The 17,080-nt window shown below is 49.9% G+C and overlaps 1 protein-coding gene across 3 annotated transcripts in view; it reads right to left on the reverse strand.

Moving 5' to 3' along the window:
- hal (histidine ammonia-lyase) overlaps nucleotides 1-9,867 on the reverse strand; it is a 43,868-nt gene extending 34,001 nt beyond the window's left edge. The window contains exons 1-10 of one of the 3 annotated variants that reach the window (XM_086009885.1): nucleotides 9,520-9,866; nucleotides 9,368-9,428; nucleotides 8,340-8,367; nucleotides 6,875-6,949; nucleotides 6,695-6,767; nucleotides 5,235-5,288; nucleotides 4,794-4,860; nucleotides 3,814-3,851; nucleotides 3,592-3,717; nucleotides 1,179-1,318 (exon numbers count right to left, since the gene is read on the reverse strand). In XM_086009885.1, coding sequence (XP_085866011.1) covers nucleotides 1,179-1,318; nucleotides 3,592-3,717; nucleotides 3,814-3,851; nucleotides 4,794-4,860; nucleotides 5,235-5,288; nucleotides 6,695-6,767; nucleotides 6,875-6,949; nucleotides 8,340-8,367; nucleotides 9,368-9,428; nucleotides 9,520-9,766 — 909 coding nt within the window. In that variant the 5' untranslated portion in view covers nucleotides 9,767-9,866. Of the gene's footprint in view, nucleotides 1-1,178; nucleotides 1,319-3,591; nucleotides 3,718-3,813; nucleotides 3,852-4,793; nucleotides 4,861-5,234; nucleotides 5,289-6,694; nucleotides 6,768-6,874; nucleotides 6,950-8,339; nucleotides 8,368-9,367; nucleotides 9,429-9,519 lie in introns of all 3 variants that reach the window. The other 2 variants (XM_086009887.1, XM_086009886.1) reach the window with 2 other exon arrangements.
- Between the last annotated feature and the right edge of the window lie 7,213 nt (nucleotides 9,868-17,080).

Raw genomic sequence — 17,080 nt, forward strand, 5'->3', positions numbered from 1 at the left:
CCCCCTGAGGATAGCACTGAGAAACCAAAAACAAGAAAAGGGGCCAACACGACAAGTTTGGACCCTAGAGACAGGGAAGAGAATGCTCATCAGAGAACAGTTATGCCCGACAGGTGTTATATGTGAAGAGTCCGGGACATACATACGAACATACGAATTAGGAGCAGGAATAGACCACTCGACCCCTCGAGCCTGCTCCGCCATTCAATGCGATCATGGCTGATCTGATTACTCCACATTCCCGCCTACCCCTCATAACCTTTCACCCCCTTGCTTATCAAGAATCTATCTGCCTCTGCCTTAAAAATATTCAAAGACTCCGCTTCCACCGCCCTCTGGGGAAGAGAGTTCCAAAGACTCACGCCCCTCTGTGAGAAAACAATTCTCCTCATCTCTGTCTTAAATGGGCGATCCCTTATTTTTAAACTGTGACCCCTAGTTCTAGATTCTCCCACAAGAGGAAACATCCTCTCCACATCCACCCTGTCCAGACCCTCAGGATCTTATATGTTTCAATCAAGTCACCTCTTACTCTTCTAAACTCCAGCGGATACAAGCCTAGCCTGTCCAACCTTTCCTCATAAGACAACCCACCCATTCCAGGTATTAGTCTAGTAAACCTTCTCTGAACTGCCTCCAACGCATTTACATCCTTCCTTAAATAAGGAGACCAATACTGTACACAGTGCTCCAGATGTGGTCTCACCAATGCCCTGTACAACTGAAGCATAACCTCCCTACTTGAGGACATCTTAGGCTTTATAGAGAGTCATGACTAGGTGATGGGAGAAGAAGTGTTTGGCACGAAAGAAGAAGCGGGGCTTCTTGGATGCAACATCAGTGAGGGAGGAGATGTGAGGGAACCATTTGAGTTCAGAGAGATACAGAGGCCAAGAATATTGACAGATGAAGACAGACTAAGGTTGGAGTCACCAAACGTAAACTATAGTAGGGGCTGGCTACACTTGGGAGAGACATGAAAGCCGTAAGTTTACAGAATGGCAAGGAATAGGATTTTCATTTCATGTTGAACAGAGTGAGGGAGATCAAACTGTAGTCATTCAGGCATTGTAGGTGTGGATCCCAACGTGCGCAACAGGTCCAAGCGACACTAACCTAACTTCAACAATTTTTTCAACCTTACTTGGGTATTTTAGAGTAAATAAAGGAGAACTCACATATTTAGCATCAGCCCAGCCACTTTTTGGCGACCACATTTTGCCTTCACCCATCAGTCCCAGGGCAAGGTGAGCAAGGGGAGCGAGATCCCCACTGGCCCCAACAGTTCCCTTCTCTGGGACGTAGGAGAGACAGGAAGCTACAGGAGGCCGAATATCTCAGGTTAAAAAAGGTATGTGGTCGCACTGAATACATTTTATCCAATTACTTTTAAAGATAAAGTTAATTATTTCAATACCATACTTTTTTAAAATGCCACACTAATGATACAGTTTAACAATGTCCATGAATGTCCATGAGGTAATAATGAGTCAGGACCCATTTTCAGGCACAGACCCTGCACTACGCGACCAAGGCAGACCCGAAGCAAGAGGGCCTCGTCAGCAGACTCGGCATGCAGTGTCGGAGCGGGCCGTGCACCACGTGGAAGTCCTCCGAACCAAGACATCAAGATGGACCGCCTGCCTCACCAGCAGCGGCCCTCAGATTAGCCTAAGGAGGGCAGGTTGGAGCGGGCTGCGGGGGGTTAGAGGAGATCATGACTCCAGTTTGTGCATTTAAATTTTCATAACCTACCTTCACTTGGCAGCTGTTTAGTTGGGGTCCTCAATAATCGTTAGGCCAATCGGGTACATATTCAAGAGACCTAGAGGCTTTCATAGAATCATAGACTAGTACGGCAGAGAAGGCGGCCATTCGGCCCATCGAGTCTGCACCGGCTCTTTCGAAGAGCAATCACGTTAGTCCCACATTCCCGCTCTTTCCCCATATCCCTGCAATTGTTTCTCCTTCCAGTATTTATCCAATTCCCTTTTGAAGGCTGCTATTGAATCTGATTCCACTGCCCTATCAGGCAGCGCATTCCAAATCCTAACCACTCGTTCCGTTAAAAAGTTTTTCCTCATGTCGCCTCTGGTTCTTTTGCCAATCACCTTAAATCTGTGCCCTCTAGTTATCGCCCCTTCAGCCATTGGAAACAGTTTCTCTCTATCTACGCTATCCAAACCGTCCATGATTTTAAACACCTCTATCAAATCTCCTCAGCCTTCTCTGCTCTAGAACAACCCCAGCTTCTCCAGTCTATCCACATAACTGTAATCCCTCATCGATGGAACCATTCTAGTAAATCTCTTCTGTACCCTCTGCAAAGCCTTCACGTCCTTCCTAAAGTGTGGTGCCCAGAATTGAACACAGTACTCCACATTCCTTATCACCACCTTCCTTTGGAAACTAACAATGAGGGGGAACTGGATTTGCATCCTAACCTCAACAATAATGGGAGGTAGTGCTCCAACACTCATCGATAACCCACAGTGTGGGGTGTAAGTGTTCCAACACCCAGCATCAACCCATAGTAATGGGAGTTACTGTTCCATCACTCACCAATAACCCACTGTGTGGGCAGCTCATGCTCCACTACCCAGCATCAACCCAAGGTAATAGGAGTTGGTGCTCCAACGGGCAGCATCAACCCATAGCAATAGGACCCAGTGCTCCAGCACACAGCATCAACCCATAGCAATAGGACCCAGTGCTCCAGCACACAGCATCAACCCACAGTAATAGGACCCAGTGTTCCAGCACACAGCATCAACCCACAGTAATAGGACCCAGTGCTCCAGCACACAGCATCAACCCATAGCAATAGGACCCAGTGCTCCAGCACACAGCATCAACCCACAGTAATAGGACCCAGTGTTCCAGCACACAGCATCAACCCACAGTAATAGGACCCAGTGCTCCAGCACACAGCATCAACCCACAGTAATAGGACCCAGTGCTCCAGCACACAGCATCAACCCACAGTAATAGGACCCAGTGCTCCAGCACACAGCATCAACCCACAGTAATAGGACCCAGTGCTCCAGCACACAGCATCAACCCACAGTAATAGGACCCAGTGCTCCAGCACACAGCATCAACCCACAGTAATAGGACCCAGTGCTCCAGCACACAGCATCAACCCACAGTAATAGGACCCAGTGCTCCAGCACACAGCATCAACCCACAGTAATAGGACCCAGTGCTCCAGCACACAGCATCAACCCACAGTAATAGGACCCAGTGCTCCAGCACACAGCATCAACCCACAGTAATAGGACCCAGTGCTCCAGCACACAGCATCAACCCACAGTAATAGGACCCAGTGCTCCAGCACACAGCATCAACCCACAGTAATAGGACCCAGTGCTCCAGCACACAGCATCAACCCACAGTAATAGGACCCAGTGCTCCAGCACACAGCATCAACCCACAGTAATAGGACCCAGTGCTCCAGCACACAGCATCAACCCACAGTAATAGGACCCAGTGTTCCAGCACACAGCATCAACCCACAGTAATGAAAGGTAATTACACAGTAATTACAATAACTACACGTCTGCTGAATAAACGAGAAAGGTTGTACCTTACCATTAAATGCCTGGATCATTTGACTGAGGGTCTCTAAGGAGATTCCACTGTAACCCTTGGCAAGAACATTGATCCTGAGAGCCAGCAGCATACGGGACCTCTCTGGTGTCAAGGGTTTACCAACACCTGGTGAACAGACAGAGCAACAGATGAATGAACCAAATAGATACTAAAAGGAAACATTGAAACGCTCTGTACAACTTTGAGGTGAAAGGCCCATACCAGCGGAATGGGAACGGACAAGGTTCTCTTGGAGTTCTCTGAATGGAGAGGAGAGAAAAGATGACACATTGGAGAAATAAATTTTATTAAACGCAAATTATTTCTACATTTTGACAAAGGGTAGGGTGGAACGGCTGATGTGGAATATTATAAAATGCTTTCAGAAAATGTGGGGCGGCTCACCCCTCAAACCGATCAAACCTGAGGCAGCAGGAGAGTGTGAAATGCTGCAATTAGTCTGAGAGTCCCTGGGCTACACAAAAGAGGCAAAAACATCATCACTCAGGATCCTCACTCACCATCTCTTCCCAGTGAGTGAGGACAGGATCGGAACAGAAACAGGCCATTCAGCCCCTTGAGCCTGATCCGCCCCGTTCAATGAGCTCATGGCTGACCTGGTTTTTTTTACAAGTATCTGCTGGACTCAAGCGTTCGGGCTCAGAGGTGAGGAGTGGTCCTCGGGCACTCACTGGCCAGGGTCACACAGGTAGACAGGCCCTTGGAGGAGATAGCCATGGGCAGGCAGGCAGAGCCCAGGGCAGGCAGACAGACAGCTGTGGAAGCAAACTCCAGGAGGAGTGCAATAAGGGAAGATCAACATTCGAACATTGACAAAGTAAAGGGCCGTTAGAATACATTGGTGTAAAAGGGAGTTTAATCGGCTGGGAATTTCCTTGGAGCTGCTCCCTTTCTGCGTCACACTTCCTGCAAACTTACAGCGGGAGCAACTCTGAGGAAATTCCCGGCCTAAGAGTGTGAATGACAATCATTAGACTCTCTCTGCAACACAGGGCTAATTTTAAAGTCAAATCGGGCAGGGTGTAAAACTAGTGTCGCAGCCGACCCAGTCAGTTTGCCGAAAAGTGGGTTAAGCTAAAATTGCCCCCATAGTGTAGAAAGGAAACATGAAGAACTAGATCTATGTGGACTGCAGAGAATTAACATGAGCAGCCATCAAATCATAAAGCTGCACAACTTACTTGAGCTTATTGTGTGGGATAACAGTCCGAGCAAATTTCCCAAAGCCTGTAGTTATTCCATACACGACTGAAAGAAGAAAGAAGTGTAAAGGTATTTTCCTTTGTCTTGGACTACTGTGTTCTGTTAGCACACAATAAGGGGATGTGGGACTACTGTGTTCTGTTAGCACACAATAAGGGGATGTGGGAGGGATGAGAATAAAACTTGGCACAGAATCTAGTCAGGAATGTAAACAGAGATGTTCATTCAGAACTTCTCGAAGGACCATATTTTATTGATTTCATGGGATATGTGGAACACTCTTTGTTCCAGTCCTACTCAGGTCCCCTCCCTCACCTCTTTTTTCGGTACATTGATGACTGTATCAGTGCCGTCTCCCGCTCTCACACTGAACTAGATAATTTCATTCACTTTGCTTCCAATTTCCACCCTTCCCTCACCTTCACACGGTCCATCTCCAACTCTTCCCTTCCTCGACTTCTCCGTCTCCATCTCTGGGGATAGGTTATTGACAAACATTCACTACAAGCCCACTGACTCCCACAGCTACCTGGACAACACTTCCTCCCACCCCGCCTCCTGTAAGGACTCTATTCCATTCTCCCAGTTTCTCCATCTCCGCCACATCTGCTCTGACGGTGCCACCTTCCATACCAGTGCTTCCGACATGTCTTCCTTTTTCCTCAACCGAGGATTCCCCTCTACTGTGGTTGACACGGCCCTTGACCGTGTCCATTCTATCTCCCGCACTTCTGCCCTTACCCCTCCCTCCCGGAGCCGCGAGAGTTCCCCTTGTCCTCACCTTTCACCCCACCAGCCTCCACATTCAACGGATCATCCTCCGCCATCTCCAGCGTGATCCCACCACCAAACACATCTTCCCCTCACCTCCCCTTTCAGCATTCCGAAGGGACCGCTCCCTCCGAGACACCCTGGTCCACTCCTCAATCACCCCCAACATCCCTTCCCCGGCACCTTCAAGTACAAGTGCAGGAGATGCAACACATGCCCTTTTACCTCCTCCCTTCCCACTGTCCAGGGCCCCAAACACCCCTTCCAGGTGAAACAGTGATTTACTTGTACTTCTTGCAGTTTAGTATCCTGTATTTGCTGCTCATGATGTGGTCTCCTCTACATTGGGGAGACCAAACGCAGATTGGGTGACCGCTTTGCAGAACACCTCCGTTCAGTCCGTAAGGGGGACCCCGAGCTTCCGGTCGCCTGTCACTTTAATTCACCGCTCCATTCCCACTCAGACCTCACCATCCTCGGCCTCTTGCATTGTTCCATGGAAGCTCAGCGTAAGCTCGAGGAACAGCACCTCATCTTCCGATTAGGCACTTTACAGCCTTCTGGACTCAATATCGAGTTCAACAATTTCAGATCATAACCTCGGCCCCTATCATGTATATTTAATCCACACTTTTTGTTTGTGCCTTCTGTTCTTCTCTCCCACAGGGCAGCTGTCTTTCACTCTGCCAGCACAATTCACACCCCATCTAGAGCCATCCTTTGTTTCTTAACCTGTCCCATTACCATCTCCTCTTGCCTTGAATATCTCTTAATGTCTCTTAATCTCTCCTGCCTTCCATCCTGTCACAGACCTTCCCTTTTGTTCTTTCCTCCCCTCCCCCCTTTCCCTGCCCCTACACTTGCTTAAAAACCTGTTACATCTCTAACATTTTCCAGTTCTGACGAAGGGTCATCGATCTGAAACGTTAACTCTGTTTCTCTCTTCACAGATGCTGTCTGACCTGCTGAGTATCTCCAGCATTTTCTGTTTTTATTTCAGATTTCCAGCATCCGCAGTATTTTCTTTTTGTATATTTTATTGATGTTGGGTTTATGACTTCTCACTTCATTGAGTTTCCATGGCAGGTCTTTCTCTTTTGCAACATACCTTTATTTTCATTCACAATATTTTCCAGAAGTATCCTTGACTGCTTGATCTTCTCTTCAGCGGTTGCAGTGAGCTAGGGTGGGGGCGGGGGAAATGTCAAACCCGTGAGTCAGCTGTATAGTTTTATAGATTTCCAATTGTATTACAACAACACTCAAGAGATGCTTTAAATACACTAACCTTGATTTTGTAAAGTCCTTTTCCCAAATGAACTAGATCTTCTACTCTTAGATGGTTTCCATCTAAATAAATATACTGAAAGATTGCGTTTTTCATTTAGAATGTTTGATTAGCGCTGAGCAAAGTACAAATACACAAACACACATTTTCACATTGGGTTAATGCAAGGCTTACAGTGGACACATCCAATTTTGACTTTCCAGTACAGAATAGTTTTTGGGCTCTGCTCAATATTTGGGTTTTCAGCCTTGGTTTTGAGGTCTGATTAAAATGTGAATAGATACTTATAACCTGTTAATAGGAACTAATATGTAATCGCGCATTGTGTGATCATTTGCTAGGTTAGCGAAAAGAAAAGTGCAAAGATGCGATCGGCCACAATTATATTATCACAGCTGATGAACAAATTGTAATTTCAAGTCTTTGTAGCCTGCAATTTTGGAAACTACATCTTCTAAAAGTTTGATGAGGTACAACAGTGAAACAGGATCAGTCACAGGAACTGTGCCAGCCCTGAAACCACCTACTGGGGCAGTAGCTGCTGATTAGCAGGTTACACGCAAGCTTTGGATGAGTTAGACTTTTCTCCAATTCAACATCAGTAAGACCGAGTCCATCACCTTCTCCGTCCACCTGCTGAGGCTGGACCTCAGTGGGAAACCAGGGCACCCTCTTCAGCCCAGAGGGGAGCTTCATACCTCACATTCTCTCCATCAGAAAGACCTCTTACTTCCACTTTTGCAGCATCATCTCAGCCCCACCACCAATCAAACCTTTACCCATGTTTCTGTCACCATTACACTCAATTTTTCCAATGTCCTCCAAAGCTCTGCTGCCCATATCCTGTCCCACCCCAAGCCTCACTCACTTATCAACCCTGTCCTGGCTGACCTACACTGGCTCCCAGCGCACCAGTACATTGAATTTAATATCTTCGTCTTCAACCCACTCTGTCTCTGCAATACCTTACAGTCGCACATCACCTCCCCACACCGAGACCCACCAGCTATGGTCCTTTGCCCATCCCTTTGTCGCACCATTGGCACCACTCACTGCAATGGCTTCCCTAAGCCTCTCTACGTCTCTACCTTTAGAAACCTTCCAAAATCCAACGGGTTATTCTTTTCTAACTCCCCCACCATGGCTCACTGTCCCTTCCTTTATTCCTTGTGTCTATTTCCCCCCTCCCTTTCTTGGGGGATTTTCCATGTTACAGACTCTTTTTATAATGCAGGTTGAGGTCCTGGTTGGCAAACTGGCGTCTGATCAGCAATACAAGCCCACTCCTTTTGTCCAAGTCAGTTTTTCACACACATCCAAAACTCATCAGTCCTCAGACTACAGGTAGAATCCTCTTGAGTTCATCACTGCCTCCTGAGCTGGCAAAAGTGGGATACATAAAAACAAGAGACTGAGACGTGTAGATGAAGTAAAATCAAAGCCATGGGGAGTAAAACGGGTGTACCTCGTCTGGCTCCCGGTATCTGGTGTGTCTGAGTGAGCGGCTGGTTAAGGCATTTCAGCTCTGCTTAAACCATTTGTTTACAATCCAAAGACTTGTAAATATTTATGGGGAATATTCCACTCCAGTGCAGTGCTGAGGGAGCGCCGCACTGTCGGAGGTGCCGTCTTTCGGATGTGACATTAAACCGAGGCCCCGTCTGCTCTCTCGGGTGGATGTAAAAGATCCCATGGCATTATTTCGAAGAAGAGCAGGGGAGTTCTCCCCGGTGTCCTGGGCCAATATTTATCCCTCAATCAACTTCACTAAAACAGATTATCTGGTCATTATCACATTGCTATTTGTGGGAGCTTGCTGTGCGCAAATTGGCTGCCGCGTTTCCTACATTACAACAGTGACGACACTTTAAAAAGTACTTCATTGGCTGTAAAGCGTTTTGCAGTGTCATAGAAACATAGAAGATAGGAGCAGGAGTAGGCCATTCGGCCCCTCGAGCCTGTTCCGCCATTTAATGCGATCATGGCTGATCATCCAAATTCAGTACCCTGTCCCTGCTTTCTCCCCATATCCCTTGATCCCTTTAGCCTTAAGAAATATATCTAACTCCTTCTTGAATATATTTAATGAATTGGCCTCCACTGCCTTCTGTGGTAGAGAATTCCACAGGTTCACCACTCTCTGGGTGAAGAAATTCCTCCTCATCTCAGTCCTAAATGGCTTACCCCTTATCCTTAGACTGTGACCCCTGGTTCTGGACTCCCCCGCCATCAGGAACATCCTTCCTGCATCTAGTCTGTCTAGTCCTGTTAGAATTTTATAAGTTTCAATGAGATCCCCTCTGATTCTTCTAAACTCCAGCAAATATAAGCCCAATCGACCCAATCTCTCCTCATACGTCATTCCTGCCATCCCAGGTATCAGCCTGGTGAATCTTCGCTGCACTCCCTCCATGGCAAGAACATCCTTCCTCAGATCTGTCCTTAGATGGTGAAGGGTGCTGTATAAATGCAAGTCTTTCTATCAAAGGATACAGGTGAACCCTCTCGGGCTGAGAGGGGATGAAGTCTGGAGACATCACATCGTCCTCCAGCACTGGGTTAAAGAGACAAAAGCTGAGATTAGTAACTATTGAGTTAGTTAGGACAGGTTGGACTGGGCGGGGGATTCCCTCCTCTCTCCTTACCCACTTCGATGAAGTCGTTGTCCTCCAGGACATCTTCGATGGCATCGTCGGGATCCAGCAGGCCGAGCCCCTGGCAGCTCCGGACCAGGAACTGGGTGCTGCTGTCGCAGCTCAGGCCGCCGTTGTCCGGCTTGTTCTTGGTGTAGCGGCGGAGAGCCTCCCGGCCCAGCCAGCGGACACTGGCCGAGGTGTCCTTACAGGGCACAGTCAGCCACTCCTCCCGCACATGCACCGTGTACCGGGGCATCTCGGCAAGGCGCTCCGTCCCCGCTCCCGGCTCTACCCTGCCAGTCCCGGCCAGTCCGCCCACTCTTCTGCTCCTGCCTGTCGCTCCGCTCCCTCTGCGCCAATCCCACCCCTCCGCCAATCCACCCCTCCGCCAATCCCACTCCTCCCTCTGCGCCAATCCCACCCCTCTCCGCCAATCCTACCCCTCTGCGCCGATCCCACTCCTCCCTCTGCGCCAATCCCACCCCTCCGCCAATCCCACCCCTCTCCGCCAATCCCACTCCTCCCTCTCCGCCAATCCCACCCCGCTGCGCCGATCCCCTCCGCTCCCGCTGCGCCGATCCTCCGCTGATCCTCCTCTGCCTCAGATTGCGAGGGCGTGAAATTGAAATAGCGCGGGAAAGCCGCAGGCTCCGACCAATCGGGTGGCCGCTCTATCAGAGACCCCGCCCCTCGCCCACAGAGACCCGCCCACACTAGCTGGCCCCGCCCACTAGTGCCTCGGACGGGCAGCAGGTCCAACCCAGGCTCTGGCCATTCAGAGCGCTCTGTGAACTGATGCCTTTTAGTTAATCATTTAAGGGTGACACTGGGTGCAAAGCAAATATTCTGCTTTGGGTGGTTTCCTTTGAGAAGCTACCGGGATTTCCTGAAAAGTGTGCACAGAGATATCTACAAGTAAATAAAACCTGTGGAGAGTAAACCCGAAGCATGTTTACCCTGGCTCTTAATATTTGCTGTATCTGTGTCATCAACTAGTTAGAAACATAGAAACTAGGAGCAGGAGTAGGCCATTCGGCCCTTCGAGCCTGCTCCGCCATTCAACGAGATCATGGCTGATCATCCAAACCCTAGCACCCGGTCCCTGCACCGACAGCCATCTCACCCAAGCCCTATCCCCGTAACCCCACGTATTTAATCCCCCCTAACACTAAGGGCCAATTTTTATCATGGCCAATCAACCTAACCCGCACATCTTTGGACTGTGGGAGGAAACCGGAGCACCCGGAGGAAACCCACGCAAACACGGGGAGAATATGCAAACTCCACACAGACAGTCACCCGAGGCCGGATTTGAACCCGGGTCCCTGGCGCTGTGAGGCAACAGTGCTAACCACTATGCCACCGTGCTGCCATTATACTTAACGCAATCATACTTTCAGCTCTGCCTAAATCTTTTCATTACACAGAGGATTGCATACAATTTTACAGCACAGACACAGGCCATTCGGCCCAACTGCTCTCGACCAGTGTTTATACTCCACACGAGCCTCCTCCCTCTCTCATTACCTCTTCCGACCGTGGCTCAGTGCTCACTCTCGCACCTGAGACAGAAGGTTGTGGGTTCAAGGCCCGCTCCAGAGACTTGAGTACATAAATCTAGGCTGACACTCCAGTGCAGTACTGAGGGAATGCAGCACTGTCGGGGGTGCCGTCTTTCGGATGAGACGTTAAACCGAGGCCCCCTCTGCCTTCTCACGGACATAAAAGATCCCATGGCACTATTTGAAGAGCAGGGGCGTTCTCCTGGCCAATATTTATCCCTCAACCAACATCTCTAAAACAGATTATCCGGTCATTATCACACTGCTGGTTTGTGGGAGCTTGCTGTGCACTAATTGGCTGCTATGTACATTACAACAGTGACTACATTCAAAAGTACTTCATTGGCTGTAAAGCACTTTGTGACGTCCTGAGGTTGTGACTGGTGCTGTAGAAATGCAAGCCTTTCTTTTTACTCATATGCAGCTCCTGGCTTGGCTAGCTCATCAATTATTCAGTAAAGACAACCCCAAATTGTACAAGTACTTCACCCTTTGATCCCATGGCACTATTTGAAGAAGAGCAGGGGAGTTCTCCCCGGTGTCCTGGCCAATATTTATCCCTCAACCAACATCACTAAAACAGATTATCTGGTTATTATCACGTTGCTGTTAGAACATAAGAACACAAGAATTAGGAGCAGGAGTCGGCCATTTGGCCCTTCGAGCCTGCTCCGCCATTCAATAAGACCATGGCTGATCTTCTACCTCAATTTCACATTCCCACTCAATCCCCATATCCCTTGATTCATCTATAGTCCAAAAATCTATATCTCAGCCATACTCAAAGACTCAGCATTCACAGCCCTCTGGGGCAGAGAATTCCAAAGATTCACAATCCTCTGAGTTAAGAAATTCCTCCTCATCTCAGTCTTAAATGGCCGGCCCCTTATCCTGAGACTATGCCCCTAGTTCTAGACACTCCAGCCAGGGGAAACAACCTCTCAGCATTGACCCTGTCAATCCCCTTCAGAATCTTGTATGTTTCAATGAGATCACCTCTCATTCTGCTAAACTCCAGAGAGTATCGGCCCATTCTACTCAATCTCTCCTCACAGGACAGCCCTCTCATCCCAGGGATCAATCTAGTGAACCTTCGCTGCACCGCCTCCAAGGCAAGTATGTCCTTCCTTAGGTAAGGAGACCAAAACTGTGCACAGTACTCCAGGTGTGGTCTCACCAAGGCCCTGTACAATTGGAGCAAGACTTCCTCACTCTTATACTCCAACCCCCTTGCAGTAATGTTAAAATGCCATTTGCCTTCCTAATTGCTTGCTGTACCTGCGTGCTAACTCTCTGTGTTTCCTGTACGAGGACACCCAAATCTCCCTGAACACTAACATTTAATAGTTTCTCACCATTTAAAAAATATTCTGATTTTCTATTCTTCATACCAAAGTGAATAACCTCACATTTCCCTACTACTCCATCTGCCACCTTACTGCCCACTCACTCAGTCTATCTATATCCCTTTGCAGACTCCCTGTGTTCTCCTCACAGCTTACTGTCCCACCTGGCTTTGTATCATCAGCAAACTTGGATACATTACACTCGGTCCCTTCATCTGGGTCATTAATATAGATTGTAAATAGCTGAGGCCCCAACACTGATCCTTGCAGCACCCCACTAGTTACAGCCTGAAAATGACCTGTTCATCCCTACTCTCTGTTTTCTGTCTGTTAACAGATCCATGCTAATGTATTACCCCCAACCCCATGACCCCTTATCTTGCATAGCAACCTTATCGTGGCACCTTATCGAATGCCTTTTGGAAATCCAAATATACTACAGCCACTGATTCCCCATTATCTACCCTGCTAGTTACATCCTCAAAAACTCTAATAAATTTAGGCATGTTGACTCTGCCTAATCATATTATGATTTCCTAAGTGCCCTGATACCACTTCCTTAATAATGGATTCCAGCATTTTCCCAACAACTGATGTCAGGCTAACTGGCCTGTACTTCCCTGTTTTCTCTCTCCCTCCTTTCTTGAATAGCGGGGTTACATTTTCCACCTTCCAATCCGATGGGACCGTTCCAGAATCTTGGGAATTTTGGAAGATCACAACCAATGCATCCACTATCTCTGCAGCCACCTCTTTTAGAACCCTAGGATGTAGGCCGTCAGGTCCAGGGGATTTGTCAGCTTTTAGTCCCATTAGTTTCTCAAGTACTTTTTCTCTACTGACTTTAATTACTTTAAGTTCCTCACTCTTATTAGCTCCTTGGTTCCCCACTATTTTTGGTATTTTTTTGTGTCTTCCACTGTGAAGACAGATACAACATATTTGTTTAAAGTCGCTGCCATTTCCTTATTCCACATTATAATTTCTCCTGTCTCAGCCTCTAAGGAATCAACGCTTACTGCTTGTAGGACCTTATGTGCAAATTGACTGCTGCGTTTCCTACATTATAACAGTGACTATGCTTCAAAGGTACTTCATTTGCTGTAAAGCGCTTTGAGACATCCTGAGGTCGTGAAAGGCGCTATAGAAATGCAAGTCTTTCTATACATCACTGCCACTCCCAAGAGTAGTGGACAAGCATAACCAATACACAGAAACACACAAATCAGGAGGGTCATTTTCACATACACTGGCTGTTGTAGAACCTGTCTGATTTCCATTCCATTGAAATCAATGGGACGAAAACCGTGCAGGTTCTAGAGAGGGTGGGCAATTCGCTCCACCAAATTACTGCCAGGCAGTAAAGGTGAAAATGACCCTCCCGTGTGTCTCCAGTCAAGCGATGCATCATCACTCGCACAATCAAATGGGGTCACCCAGAACGGCAGTCTCGCAACTCTCCTTGCTTGCTGTCGTGAGGCCTGCAGTCTGTAGTTCGATTCCAGGGTAATGAGTTACCTCGGAGACTAAACCGGGTCAAGCTCAGAGTACAAATGTTAGAGAGCAGGCCTGACACAGCAACAGCCAATCATCATTCAGGTCTTCAGCTACACCCCAGTCGCAAGGCAAACACAAACACTTGAGTGAGACCATCAAATGCCTAATATTTAATGCAGTAATATAAAGACAAATATACGGGTAATTTAATGTGAAGTAGAGCAATGTATATCAACATGATGAATGAAGATGATCTTTGACATTGTATCTTGTTTCAGTTTAAATCCTTTTATTTAACATGTTGACCAACATTAGAGACTTATAAGCAATCATATTGAAACAAGTGGTATTGCTTGATATGGCCTGTCGCTGCAACACCCAGTGATAAGCGGAGTTACACGCCCTGTCTGACTCTCCTAAATAAGGAAATTGTGATTGAAAGGAATAGTGTGTCACAAAATGCTCGGTGGATCTCCTGAAAGCCTCCAAGTTTGAACTTCATTATTGAGGGTAATTAAACTCAGTGCAGATTCAGAAAGATCCCAGAACAGGTATTCGATAAAATGGTGCAGTTCAGTTCACAGAGATTAAGGGTTGAGTGTTTTTTTTCATTCAGTTTTACTCCTCCTGTTCTCATTTTCTGTTTCCAGTATTAGTTTAACACAATTCAATCTCGGCATAATTTCCCTACTGGAACAACCCTCGCCGAGTCTGTTTCAGTTGATGCTGTTTGTTTCTCGATGGTTTATTTCTGGACCCACCCGCACCCCAAACTTCCCTCCCCACAACACCCAGACCCTACCTCTGGGCCTGCAGCCCAGACCCTGCTCCCAGAACCTCCCCGGAACCTGCTCCGAGACCCTGCTCCCGGAACCTCCCCGGAACCTCCCCCAAGACCCTGCTCCCGGAACCTCCCCGGACCCTCCCCCCCAGACCCTGCTCCCAGACCCTGCCCGGACCCTCCCCCCAGACCCTGCTCCGAGACCCTGCTCCCAGAACCTCCCCAGACCCTGCTCCGAGACCCTGCTCCCGGAACCTCCCCGGACTCTCCCCGGACCCTGCTCCCAGAACCTCCCCGGACCCTCCCCCCAGACCCTGCTCCCGGACCCTCCCCCCAGACCCTGCTCCGAGACCCTGCTCCCGCAACCTCCCCGGACCCTCCCCCCAGACCCTGCTCCGAGACCCTGCTCCCGGAACCTCCCCAGACCCTCACCCCAGACCCTGCTCCGAGACCCTGCTCCCGGGCCCTCCCCCCAGACCCTGCTCCGAGACCCTCCCCCCAGACCCTGCTCCGAGACCCTGCTCCCAGAACCTCCCCGGAACCTCCCCCGGACCTTCCCCCCAGACCCTGCTCCCGGAACCTCCCCCGGACCCTCCCCCCAGACCCTGCTTCCAGAACCTCCCCCGGACCTTCCCCCCGGACCCTGCTCCGAGACCCTGCTCCCGGAACCTCCCCGGACCCTCCCCCCAGACCCTGCTCCCGGACCCTCCCCCCAGACCCTGCTCCGAGACCCTGCTCCCGGAACCTCCCCGGACCCTCCCCCAGACCCTGCTCCCAGAACCTCCCCGGATCCTACCCCCAGAAATTAATCTCGAACCTTTCCCCCAGACCCTAACCCCGGACCATGCCCCTGGACCCACCCTGGGAAATGCCCCCTTGAACCTCCCCACAGACCCTTCCCCATACCTTAACCTCAGACCCTACCTCCGGACCCTACCCCCAGCCCCAACACTCGGACCCTCCCCATGACCCTCCCCTGGACCCTACTGCCGGACTTTACCCCCAGACTCTCCCCCCGCACCCAGCCCTTGGACCCTACCCCCAGACACTAATCCCAGACACTAGCTCCGGAGCCTCCCCCTGACCCTCCCCCAAACCCTACCCCTAGACCCTGCCCCCCAGATCCTTCCCCCGGACCATCCCTCCGGACACAACCCCAACCCTCCCCCGGATACCCCCACCCACACCCTCCCCCGAACCCTCCCTGGACCCTGACCTGACCCTCCCCCTAGACTCTCCCCCGGACCCTGACCTGACCCTCCCCCCAGACCCTCTCCCTAGTCCCTGCCACAGACCCTACTGCCCGGTCCCTCTCCCGGACCCTCCCCCAGAATTCCCGGACCCTACTCCTCAGCCCCTCCTCTAGACCCTCCACCCGGACCCTCCCCCCAGACTCTAACCCAGACTCTAACACCGGTCACTGCCCCCGGACCCTCCCCCCGGACCCTCCCCTCAGACTCTAACCCAGACTCTAACCCCGGACACAGCCCCCAGACCCTCCCCCCGGACCCTCCCCCCAGACTCTAACCCAGACCCTAACCCCGGACACTGCCCCCGGACCCTCCCCCCAGACTCTAACCCAGACCCTAACCCCGGACACTGCCCCCGGACCCTCCCCCTGGACCCTCCCCCCAGACTCTAACCCAGACCCTAACCCCGGACACTGCCCCCGGACCCTCCCCCCAGACTCTAACCCAGACTCTAACCCCGGACACTGCCCTTGGAGCCTCTCCCTGGCCCTGCCACTAGACCCTACCCCTGGACCAACCCCGGGACCCTCCCCTGTACCCTACTCCTAGACCCTGCCCTCGGACCCTCCCCCCGGACCCTTTCCAGACTATACCCTCAGACACTCTTCCCGGACCCTAGGGTTTGAGTACAGGAACAAGGATGTCTTGCTGCAGTTGTACAGGGCCTTGGTGAGACCACACCTTGAGTATTGTGTGCAGTTTTGGTCGCCTTATCTGAGGAAGAATGTTCTTGTCATGGAGGGAGTGCAGCGAAGATTCACCAGGCTGATACCTGGGATGGCAGGAATGACGTATGAGGAGAGATTGGGTCGATTGGGCTTGTAATCGCTGGAGTTTAGAAGAATGAGAGGGGATCTCATTGAAACTTATAAAATTCTAACAGGACTAGACAGACTAGATGCAGGAAGGATGATCCCGATGGCGGGGGAGTCCAGAACCAGGGGTCACAATCTGAGGATAAGGGGTAAGCCATTTAGGACAGAGATGGGGAGGAATTTCTTCACCCAGAGAGTGGTGAACCTGTGGAATTCTCTACCACAGAAGGCAATAGAGGCCAATTCATTAAATATATTCAAGAAGAAGTTGGATATATTTCTTAAAGCTAAAGGGATGAAGGGGTATGGGGAGAAAGCA

Source organism: Somniosus microcephalus, chromosome 17 (genome assembly GCF_052327205.1).
Source record: "Somniosus microcephalus isolate GS21.2 chromosome 17, FLI_Smic_1.0, whole genome shotgun sequence".
Taxonomy (NCBI): domain Eukaryota; kingdom Metazoa; phylum Chordata; class Chondrichthyes; order Squaliformes; family Somniosidae; genus Somniosus; species Somniosus microcephalus.